The 12,301-nt window shown below is 37.4% G+C and overlaps 1 protein-coding gene and 1 long non-coding RNA gene across 2 annotated transcripts; one reads left to right on the top strand and one right to left on the bottom strand.

Moving 5' to 3' along the window:
• Positions 1-339: 339 nt before the first annotated feature.
• LOC106142094 (leucine-rich repeat neuronal protein 3) lies at positions 340-9,185 on the top strand. The gene is made up of 9 exons (XM_013343720.2): positions 340-498; positions 1,412-1,498; positions 2,346-2,563; positions 3,076-3,288; positions 3,996-4,183; positions 4,609-4,813; positions 5,503-5,687; positions 6,109-6,248; positions 7,745-9,185. Exons 1-9 carry the CDS (start codon positions 432-434, stop codon positions 7,864-7,866), a joined length of 1,425 nt encoding a protein of 474 aa, XP_013199174.1. The 5' UTR covers positions 340-431; the 3' UTR covers positions 7,867-9,185.
• Positions 9,186-9,256: 71 nt separating this feature from the next.
• LOC132903806 (uncharacterized) lies at positions 9,257-10,687 on the bottom strand. Its single transcript, XR_009657495.1, has 3 exons — positions 10,603-10,687; positions 10,181-10,251; positions 9,257-9,319 (listed from the first exon to the last, which is right to left on the bottom strand). It is a non-coding gene; the product is annotated as an uncharacterized LOC132903806 (long non-coding RNA).
• Positions 10,688-12,301: the final 1,614 nt, after the last annotated feature.

Genomic DNA, 12,301 nt, shown 5'->3' with positions numbered 1-12,301 from the left:
ATATAATCACGTCTATATTCGTTATGGGGTCTTGAAAATACTGATAGGCCACGCTCAGCTCTTTGGTTTAATGATAGAATTTAGATTCAAATAGTGACAGGTTGCTAACCCATCGCCTAAAAGAGAATCCCAAGTTTGTAAGCCTATCCCTTAGTCGCCTTATGACATCCATGGGAAAGAGTTGGAGTGGTCCTATTCTTTTTTGTATTGGTGCCGCGAACCGCACGGCACAATTATTATACTTGAATAAAAATATCCACACGATTAGATCGATTGACGATCTATTTGTAATTCACTAATCTTTGACAAGAATTTGGCAAGGACAATCGTTTTTTATCGATCGATCGACAATATTTTATAGATTTCTAACATCCGTCCTCGAGTCCACTAATTTGTGTTTTTTTTTTATATTTATTTCATAGAGAAACAACATGAATTGTTGTGTATTATTTGTGATTATTACGTTATTCTGTGTGTGTTATTCGCAAAATGAAAACGGTAAGCATTAGGTATTTATATACTTAATTTCCTCTTTTATCTTGTATGTCCATACAAATATTATAAGGATATTATTACTTTTTGTTTAATAAAAATATCTGACACAGATCATTGATAGAAAAAACTTTCAGTAGGACGTATTTTAACTAAAGCTGATAAATGTTGGATCAAATAATTAACTCGGCTGGAATTTGAAAAAGGAGGAAAATTATTTGATACGTATAAAACTGCACTAATTCTTAATAATCACTAAATATTATTTTTAATGGACTGATTTCTTATATACATTTATGTATAATAACTCTTGATAAAAATAAGTTTATAAATTGAAATACAAATTAACAATAACATGAAGCTGATACCGCGTAGATGGCAGTTGTAACCTCTTATTTTGTAAAACTTATTTACAAAATAAGGAGTACAATAAGAGAGAGAGAGACTAATTTAGAGGTTGAATGAATATTAATTTCTCAAAAGGTTTTTACGAACATACTTATAGTCACGTCTTTATTCCTTGCGGGTAGACAGAGCCAACAGTACAGAAAAAACTGAAAGGCCAGGTTTGGCCGTATGGCTTTATGATGAAATGTGATTCAAATAGTGAAAGGTTGCTAGTCCATCGCCTGCAAAAGGATCTCTTAATCACCTTTTACGACATCCATGGGAAACATATGGAGTGGTTCTATTCTTTTTATATAGGTGCCAGTAACCACACGGCATAGTTACTATGTAATTAATGATTATTTGGGTTGCTCACCAACTCATTACCTACTCATTACTACTATTTTATGCGGTATTCTTGATAAATTTACCGGTCTTCTAAAATTAAAATTAGAACCGGGAACCACGGCAGACGGCCGTTAAATTATAATATGGATATAATATAGGTAGTATAGATTCTTTATAATTCCAGTATGCGTAGTGTGTGCGTGTAGCGAACATTCCGTGGACTGTAGCCAGAGGGAACTCAAGAAGATCTTCCACGAGGCTGACTGGTCGGGTAAGAGTTCGATTTTAACATACATACGCATGTAATCACGTCTTTATCCCTTGCGGGGTAGACGGAGCCAACTGTCACGAAAAGACTGAAAGGCCACGTTCAGCTGTATCGCTTCATGATGGCATTTAGATTCAACTCTCTCTCTTAAACAGATTCTAGATTAACTCGCTCTGAAACAAGTGTAATCCAAGTTTATAAGCATTTCCCTTGGTCGCCTTTTGCGATATCTATTGGATAGATATAGTCCTATTCTAAATATAACAATACATAGGTACGTATGTACCTACATATCTAAAAAAAATGTTGTTCAGTATGCTGCACCGATTCACATACATACATAAAATCCTCTTTCCACTTGCCACGATCTCTGCATACTTCCTTCGCTTCATCCACATTCATAACTGTCTTCATGTAAGCTCGGCGGTTTCGGGTACTTTTGACCTGACCCTTTACCAGGACGTCCTTAATTTGCTTAATTGCACCGATTCACGTGTTAAAATAATGCCAATGAGTTAAATAATCATTCTGTATAGAAACAACTAGCTGTGCCCGCGACTTCGTCCGCGTGGAATAGTTATTTTGGGCATCATTGAAGCCCTCAAGGATGAATAATTTTCCCGGTTTTTTTTTCGCATATTCCATTATTTCTTTGCTCCTTAAAGTTGCAGCGTGATAAAGCCTAAAGCCTTCTACGATAAATGGTATATTCAACGCAAAATGATTTTTTGAATTCGAACCAGTAGTTCCTGAGATTAGCGCGTTCAAACAAACAAACAAAGATACAAACTCTTCAGCTTTATAATATTAGTATATATTCAGGTGTAGGTACTTGCAATAATGGTTACAGGTGTAGACGTCACTCAAGATCTCGACATCGACTTCAGCGGGAACCCCCTTCAAATCTTGACCACAGTCCCGGACCTGCCAATAAACAAACTGAATCTATCCAGGTGCGACCTGGGGGAGATCCGGGATGGGGCGTTCGCTAATCTGGAAGAGCTGAGTAGTCTGGATTTGAGCAGGAACCAGTTGTCCACGGCGGCTATTAGCAGGAAGATTTTTAGCGTAAGTTTTTAATAAGTGAACGCTTCCGTGCTGGTACATACATACATATGGTCACGTCTATATCCCGTGCGGAGTGGACAGAGCCAACAGTCTTAAAAAAACCGATAGGCCACGTTCAGCTGTCCGGCTTAATGATAGAATTGAGATTCAAATAGTAACAGGTTGCTAGCCTGACGCCTAAAAGAAGAATCCCAAGTTTTTAAGCCTATCCCTTAGTCGCCTTTTACGACATCCATGGGAAAGAGATGGAGTGGTCCTATTCTTTTTTCTAATGGTGCCGGGAACCACACGGCGTGGTGGTCTTGTGGTGAAATCTCTTTTCGCGCTGATTGTAAAAGTTAAACCAAGAGCTACTAACTTGAAGTTCTTATTCTTCCAAGTCAATTACTAACAGCGAGGAAACCTGCACATTCAGGCAACTGGATGTGTAACCATGTATCCAATACGGGTAAGGTTACATAAATAAATATATTTCTCGAAATTTTATTTATAAACTGTACTTATACTTGCAGATTCAATTCACCCCGGACACCCTGATATCAGACCTTCAAAAACTCTCGTTTGCCAACCTGCGATACCTGAGTCTGGCGTATAATGACATACACGCCCTCCCTAAAAACATATTCATGTTCATGCGAGATCTGCAGGTCTTGGACCTGAGCGGAAACCCCTTGTCCATGATCGATCAGGTCACCATGGCCGCATTGAGCGATGTAAAATTAACGGTTAGTATGGACATAACATAACATAACATAAAATCACGCCTCTTTCCCGGAGGGGTAGGCAGAGACTACCTCTTTCCACTTGCCACGATCTCTGCATATTTCCTTCGCTTCATCCACATTCATAACTCTCTTCATGCAAGCTCGGCGGTTTCGGGTACTTTTGACCTGACCCTTTAGCAGGACGTCCTTAATTTGATCAAGATACGTTCGTCTGTTAGTATGGACTTTTGTTAAATTTATACATACATGTACATTATGTAGTCTATATCCTTTGCGGGGAAGACATAGCCAACAGTCTTGAACGCGTGGTTCAACCCATTTTTGGATCATGTTTAAATGAGCCCGCTTCCAGTAGGACTCCTAAGATCCATAAGATCTTTCCCGAAGTGATAACTAATTACTATCTTTCCACTTGCCGTAAACTTTGCATATTTCGCTTCACCTACATTCATGACTCTCATCATGCAAGATCGTTTGTTTCTTCGGATCGTGACGAGTGGAAAGATATAGTCTCTGCCTTCCTCTTGGATTATTGAAAAAAAAAAACGGTTATTATTATTACCCCTTCAGGAACCCCGTACTACTATGTCTATTTTTGTACATATTCTTGTTTGTTTTTTTTGTCTCATTTTGTTATGGTGTTTTATGTATAAATTCTTTTTCCTCTTACCCTTACTCTTACTCTCACTCCTACTTTTACTTTCCAGGAGCTGAGCCTTGCCAGCTGCGAGCTGGAAACCCTTCCCGATGGGTTGCTCCGGCGGCAGAGGAACCTGCAGAAGCTGGATTTAAGCGACAATAGGTTCACAACAATACCGACTGTCCTCAGCGAGACTGTCAGCTTGGTGTCCCTGAATTTGGATAAGAATTCGTTGACCAACTTGACTGAGGGGACGTAAGTGAACTTCTAACAAATATAACGCGTTAGATTTCATACAATTGAAGCCGGAGCGATGATTCGGCTCGACCGCCACCAAAGGGAAGATCTTCCGCCAGGCTGGTGTGACGCCTGGGGAACCGCGCGACAGACGATGTTGTGTCGGAGGTTGTATTTATGCTCCAATCTGTGAAATCTTTGTTTGCGCGATCTAAATTCTTTGCTGCTATTGGCTGAGCGCTCTTTTTCTTATCGTGAAAAGTAGAAAAATGTAGTCTTTGTCTCCCCGACCGGGAAAAAAGTGTGATTCCATTGCGCCCCTACCGCGCACCTACAAACATTTACTAAGAATCGACTGAAACACACGTCTTTTTCAAATAGGATAATAATTTAAACTTTCTATGAATAATTCATTATTATAAAGTATACTATGTAATTTCCAGCGCCCTTTCCTCCCTGACCAAGCTCCAAGAACTAAGAATCTGCAAGCAAAGTAGACTCCAGTACATCAACGCCAGGGCCCTGGGTGGGTTGGAGTCTCTGAAGTCTCTCCACATCACCAACAACCCCAGGCTGAACAGCATCGACCCTGGGTTTTTGGTTTGGGAAGATGACCACGACAATGAGCAAACGCCGTTTCTTGAAGAAGTAAGTTACATATACCGTGGTGGGGATATAATATGGGGGGTGTCCATTAGTCAACCCCACTATAATAAGGGGTGAGAACACTTTAGAGACATTAAATAAAGTAAGGGGAAGTAGAAACTAGGTGAGTGGGTCGTGAAGGTGATATTATACATACACATATACATACATAAAATCATGCATTTTTCCCGGAGGGGTAGGTGATGGTGATTTGGCATTGAATACTTAAATTATTACGAGTGTAATGAGTCGACGAGACAAGATTACAGCAAATGGGACTAAATCTTTTATGCATACATATAATCACGTCTATATCCCTTGCGGGGTAGGTATAGCAGTCTTGAAAAGACTGAAAAGCCACGTTCAGCTATACAGCATACTGAAGCATACGCTTAATGAGTTTATTAGCAGGGAAACACCTAGGTAATTTGACGATGCTACAGTATACATACAGAAAATTACGCCTCTTTCCCGGAAGGATAAGCAGAGCATCTTTCCTCTTGCCATGATTCCCGGGCACTTCTTTCGCTTCATCCACATTCATTACACTTCATGCAACCTCGGCAATTCGCAACTCTTACCCTCGGCAAAAAACCTACTGGTTTTAAACAAAGCGACTGCGGCCTGACCTCAACTCACAAAAAAGTCGACCAGAACCAAAAGACCACTAGCAAAATCCTCTCTTGTTCCAGCTATACCTGAACAGCAACAACATATCTTCCATCAGCTCAGAGTTCCTGGACCACTGGCACCAGCTCAGACGAGCAGACTTCTCCAACAACCCTTACGTGTGTGATTGCAGCAACCAATGGATGGTGGATGTCCTGGTGCCGCTGCTGTTCAAGATGGACGCCGGCGATAACACTGCTAACATGATGTAAATATTATCTTTTTTATACTATTCTTCTAGAAAACTTCTTCAGGGATGACCCTGCATTATCCCAGAAATATACATACATACGTGCATATAATCACGTCTATGTCCCTTGCGAAATAGACTGAGCCAACAGTTATGAAAAGACTGAAAATCTACGTTCAGATGAAGAAAATAGAATTGAGATTAAAATAGTGACAGGTTGCTAGCTCATTGCCAACAAGAAGAATCCCAAGTTTATTAACCTTTCCCTTAGTCGCCTTTTACGACATCCGTGAAAAAAATTATTTAAATTACCAGGCAGGTAGATAACCTCACATTATGTACCTTAACTAAACCAGGTTAAGAAATTATTACTATAAATAATCGTCAATTCCTTCTCTTCTATCAAAATCATACAACTTCAGCACATCTTGCTTCGCAGCTGCAAGAGACCAAACGAACTGCGAGGGCTATCCTTCGACACTCTCATGCTGACCAACCGCACCCTGGGCTGCGTGGAAATGGAGGAGTTCAACGCTAGTCCAGGGCCTGACATGGCTATACTGCTGGGGATTATGATAGGTGAGAAGACTAATCCGTGGTCGAATGGTGTCGTCTGTTCCACATCTTATTGAAATGCAGATTGACCTGCACTAGCACCTAGGTCATAACTGAGAATCAGCGTATTGCTCTATAGCAATAAATTCGTTGAGTTGTGACCTTTTTGTATTGCTGCAACTCTGCAACTTTCATATGAAATTGTAAATTGTGTGTAGCAAATCAAATAAATGAATTATCTATCTATCTATCTAAATGTCTCTGACATCTGAGACGATTTAATCCATTATTAGCAAAATAGAAATAATAATAATAGTAAAGGGTTTGTTAAGATCGTTTGGTCATGTGGAGAGGATGAATGAAAGCAGGTTTACTAAGCAGATATACAAATTATACTAGCTTTGACACGCAGCTTTGCCCGCGCGATTTTAGATTTACCTACAAAAGGACAGTTTTTTTGCAAATTTCACTAGAACTATAGTTTTTACCAGGATGAAAGGTACCTACCCTATGTCCTTCTCCAGACTCTTAATTTTATACGCACAATTTCAAGAAGATTTGTTCACTAAATAACGTTCAAACAAACTCACTTATATACATACATATAATCACGTCTAGATCCCTTGCGGGGTAGACAGAGCCAAACTCAAAACTCACTTTCATATGTATAATATTAGTTAGGATTAGTGTCACTTGTCCCATGGGACTAAAAGGATATAAGTGTGTCAATTCTATCAATGTTTTAATCATTTCTCATTTCTTTTACCTGCGACGTTTCACTAAAACGCCTCAAGTAACAAATTCAAAATTTTAATTAATTATTTTAGGATACTTCATATCGCTTTATAATTGTCAAATCTTTTGATTTCACAACATTGGTTGACGTCAAATAAATTACTTTTAACTAAGTTTACTGCCGCTTCCAAGGCGGTAACAAACTGCACTGCAGCATTTTCTAACTAAAATACATTCCACACATCTTCACCAACTTTCATATTTATAATATTAGAGAGAGATATACAGGGTGACATTTAAAACACCTGCATCCTTTTTAACATAGACTATACCCATGCTTCTGAGCTGTTTAAGCTTATTTTTATTTAAATTAAACGTCATCATTTTCACATTTAAAAAGCCCTCAAAAACTACGTCACACGCTTTATTAAAGACCAATACTACAAAAAGAAATTAAAACTAAACATGTAAATAAATGTCTGAAAAATAATTATATTTCTAGTATCAAGATCAAGTAAAGTACAGAGTTGTCGAGATCGCTCAACTGAATGAATGTTGTCGTTGACCTCTGAATCTTACGCGTCGCTTTTCCGCCGGCCAGGGTGATATTACGTATTTAGGATCGTGGATTTTGATAATTTTATTTTTTTCCGTACTTTCTGAAATATGAACCGATATTTTTCTTTTAACGTTTTTCAATATCCTTTAGATGAGTACACTTAACAATTAAATTTATGCAGTTGAATTAAAAGTCACCCTGTATATATAAATCATTAAATTTCCAGGTATTTTCGTGACATTCCCCATAGTCCTCATCCTGGTGTTGTTATGGAAGAACGGCTACTTCCAAAGATGGCGGAAAGTCAACGTAAAGCCCACAGAGTATGACGAAGACGACGCGTTTTAGAAATATTCAATAGTTTAAACAGAGAGTTCCTAAGACATTTAAAATTATAAGACTAAGTATTTGCCTATTAATTAGTTTTTAATATAAGTAAACGTATTACATTTATAATTTTCGTCATTGTTTGAGATAAAATGACATCCATGGTAAAGATATAATAGGCTTATAAACTTGGGATTCTTCTTTTAGGTGATGGGTTAGCGACCTGTCACTATTTGAATCTCAATTCTATCATTAAGCCAAACTGCTGAACGTGGCCTATCAGTCTTTCAAGACTGCTGGCTTTGCCAACCCCGCAAAAGATATCGACGTGATAATATAAATGAAAGGGCTGTAATGTAAGTGCAGGGAGATAATAATTCCTTCTCTTTCACTCTTATACATACTATGCACATACGCTACACACGTTCACAAAGTAGCCTTGCTACTATAACGTAGTTTACTAAATTTTAAAATAATATTCAAGACGTCTGGTAGCAGTAATGGCCCACGGAAAGTGTCTGGCAATAGTCAATTTTAATTCTATATAATATACTCAAAAACATATTTGACGTCCTGGTGAAGGGTCAGGTCAAAAGTGCCCGAAACCGCCGAGTTTGCATGAAGAGAGTTATGAATGTGGATGAAGCAAAGGAAGTATGCAGGGATCGTGGCAAGTGGAAAGAGGTAGTCTCTGCCTACCCCTCCGGGAAAGAGGCGTGAGTTTATGTATGTATGTACATATTTGAAAACGATCTTTGCTACTTTAACGTAGGTAACTTAATTTTTATGTACCTGTACTTCGTGCTACCTGAGAAACGGCCCCGCTTTCAAGGTAGTGGGTACGCGTACCTCTTAATAACACATTATACTAAAAATCCTCAAAATTTCAGCTTTGCTAAAATGACGTAGGTCTGGGGGCTCTGGGATCTTACTCTATTATATAGATAAACATCCAAGACCCAAGAAAAAGGTTCCTATCTCATCAAGTTCCTTTCACTTTATTTGTAGAAAGGAAGTTACTCATGTGTTTACATAGATGGCGCTACTAACAACATTTTATAATTTTTATTTTGTTATCTATGGTATATTCTAGCAAAAAAGTTTATAAGGTTGTGTGTTTTACAACTTTATAATATAAACTTTCGCATTTTTAATTATATTAGTAGATGTATAAACTAACGCGTACGTGGGAGTCCTGGATGTACTTACAGGCACTTGACATTTTATTAATATGATTAAGACATATAAGTTGTAATTGTAAGTTCTTTTAAGTAAAAAAAAACATTGTTATTTATAATTAAGTGGTTACTCTAAGTAAAAAAACAAATACATATAAAAAAACTCTTTTGTTTTATTTATTCCACGAATCACTCTTCATAGACATAGCTACAGAATTTTAATTTTACCTACATTTTTTTTTAATTGGCTGCTTCACTGCCACAAGCCCTAGATATTATATCCACGTATTTCATGTCTGAAAGCAGATATGTAATGAATTAATAAATATATAAAATAAATTACATACATACATACATATAGTCACGTCTATATCCCTTGTGGGGTAGACAGAGCCAACAGTCTTGAAAGACTAAATGGCCACGTTCAGCTATTTGGCTTAATGATAGAATTGAGATTCAACTAGTGACAAGTTGCTGGCCCATCGCCTTAAAAAGAATCCCAAGTTTGTAAACCTATCCCTTAGTCGCCTTTTACGACATCCATGGGAAAGAGATAGAGTGGTCCTATTCTTTTTTGTATTGGTGCCGGGAACCACACGGCACCACCATTTCTTGTTTATAATAAACGCATTGAAATTTTCAAAATGATTTTTTACATTCGCGTTGAATTTTATTTAGTGTCCATTTTTAAATAATACAGGAATTAAACGCGCACGTAACGTACCTTAATTATATCTCGGACGTTTCGAATCGTGTTACAATGATCCTTGGTCACCGAGCGACTGAAAACCACGAGCTAATGCTATGCCCGTCTGCGCGGCAGATTCATGCATTATTCAAAACGTCCGAGATAAAATAAAGGCACGTTACGTGCGCGTTTAATACCTGCATTATTTATTAATGGACACTTAAATAAAAATTACAAAGCTTGGACCTTTGATAATTTTGTTAAATACTTATATACTAAATACTATATAAAAATACTACTATACTAGTATTACTTACATTATGGCTTTTGAAGCTTCTCAGTGGGACACAATAAAATCAACAAAAAATTAATTCTTTTACATTTTAAAAATAATATTTGTTTTTTTTTAATCTACACTCGAATGAATTACCGAACACTGCTGGTTAATTAACTTTCAGATGACACTCACCAAAATTGCACCCGTTCCTAAGAAAATGGGGCATGAGAAAATTCTTCAATTTCTCCCTGAATACTGCCAATCTGTAAACAATCATTCAGTTTGAAACGTTTTCAATACGATCTTAAGAAAACGTCATGACATTCTTTCTCCTTCCTCCTTAACATTCGTAACGTCGGGCTGCTTTGGTGTCACCGGGTTTCTCTAAGCACCGACACATACTGCCACCATTTTGGTTCAACTTATAGCAGTCTGCCGCCATTTTGGTTTAACTTATAGTTAACCAAAATGGCGGCAGACTGCTATAAGTTGAACAAAAATGGTGGCAGTATGTGCCGTAAGTAAACCTTACTCGTTCTTTTTATTATTTTACAAAGAAATAACGCCGCCATTTTTGTGTACAATATATATATGCCATGTATAGTTAAACTCACTCGCTCTTTGTCGGTCCAGCACTTTTCATGACTTGCGCGCGCATGCAGCGGTAACTGTGAGATTTTCGGAAATGCTTGCATGTCCTGGAAATATATTATCATAATGTATTACCCATCATGTTCTTCTCAGTGTGACTATAATAGTATAGTCTAAGCTCAGACGTCCTTTACATATAAGTAATATAAAATAATAAAAATTATATCTTAATTCAACAAACAAAATATAACAATGAACCTAAGTGACATTTATGGAGCTAAAATAAAATAATGCTTGACATAGGGTGTAAAATCACTCTGTGTATCAGGTACTTATGTCCTTATTTTTTTTATTTATTTATTACACAATATTCATTATGAACTTAAACAATAATCCGAAAAATTGTTTTCACAGTTTGACTGCGGAAAAAAGATTTTATTTTATAAGGTTGGTATAATGTGAAAAAAGTTTAAAGTAATAAAGCCAGTACCAAAGATTAATTTATTTCTTACCCTTTACAACTCTTACACTCTGGGTGTTTCATCCTGAAATATAAAATTAGAGTAAAACTTTATTTAAAAATAATAAAGTTTGTAAAAATAATAATTTCGTTACAAAAACACGGCATAATGATAAGGTCATAACTAGATTTTGAGAGAGCAAATACAGTCTCCATAAAATAAATTTATAAAATTTTCCATCAAATAAACCCTTTTTGTTACATCCTTCTTCGTCCTTGCTTTAGTCCCGGTTGCATCCTCACATCTCTGGAGACGATCCCGGAGTATGCCTATGACCATGGATTCTGGATTGGGGGAGTGAAGTTTTAACACTAAGACGACTCCCATCTGACCTCCGCAACCTTTGCAGGTAAACCTGACCCGTATTGGATCCATGGTTACACATCCAGTTGCCTGAATGAGAGGTTCCCTCGCGATGTTTTCCCTCACCGTAAGAGCATCGGTTAGTATTCAACCTTTTTGTAACATCCCATCCCTACTGTATATTATAAGTGCATAAGTTTGTTTGTTTGTATTCTCTACATGCGTTATCTATTGAACCAATCTTGTCGAAATTGACGAGTTGCGTATATAAGTACGTAGGTATAATAGGAGTCTGGAGAAGGACATTTATACCTACATGCCTTTCATCCCGGTAAAACTACAGTTACCGTGTTATTTGCAAAAAACCTGTATTCTTTTGTTGGTGGTGTTAAATTCGCGCGTGTACGTGGCGCTAAATTAGCTCGGGCTTAGCTAGTTTTGAAATTATTACCATACGGAAAGAAATTATACACCAAGGCTTAGTTTTTTTTATAATTATCACTGAACGAAACCAACCTTATAACTCCTGACACCTTAGACACCATGTGGGGCCTGTAAAATATAAAATGTTGATACGCCTACATTCTCCTTCGGCTTTTACTGTACCAGAGTCCCTGAAAGACCTTGCTGGTCTGATTAGCAGAGATCGGAATAGGTAGATTGAAATGGGGTCAATGAACTGAAACGTATATATTAATATGGTCTTGGACATGCCTCCGGGATTTGTAAATTATAAGGATTTTTTCCGGAATTTTTACAAGTGGGATGAAGAATATATTAGTGGTAGCTGTTTTCCCCCGACTTCGTTCACGTAAATTGTAGTCCTATGTTACCCGCGGACAATGTAGTTTACAGTGTAAGTACTGAAATGGAATCCCGGAAAAGAGGCTTATCCATG

This window comes from Amyelois transitella, chromosome 30, assembly GCF_032362555.1.
Source record: "Amyelois transitella isolate CPQ chromosome 30, ilAmyTran1.1, whole genome shotgun sequence".
Lineage (NCBI taxonomy): Eukaryota > Metazoa > Arthropoda > Insecta > Lepidoptera > Pyralidae > Amyelois > Amyelois transitella.
This window is presented reverse-complemented; position numbering and strand designations above follow the sequence as displayed.

What these genes read in the sequence shown, in the direction of transcription:
- LOC106142094 (XM_013343720.2), top strand. Translation starts at nt 432, where the DNA reads ATGAATTGTTGTGTATTATTTGTGATTATTACGTTATTCTGTGTGTGT. An exon ending in CCACGAGGCTGACTGGTCGG is followed by an intron (nt 1,499 to 2,345) that starts GTAAGAGTTCGA and finishes TAATGGTTACAG; the next exon opens with GTGTAGACGTCACTCAAGAT. An exon ending in ACTGCTGGGGATTATGATAG is followed by an intron (nt 6,249 to 7,744) that starts GTGAGAAGACTA and finishes TTAAATTTCCAG; the next exon opens with GTATTTTCGTGACATTCCCC.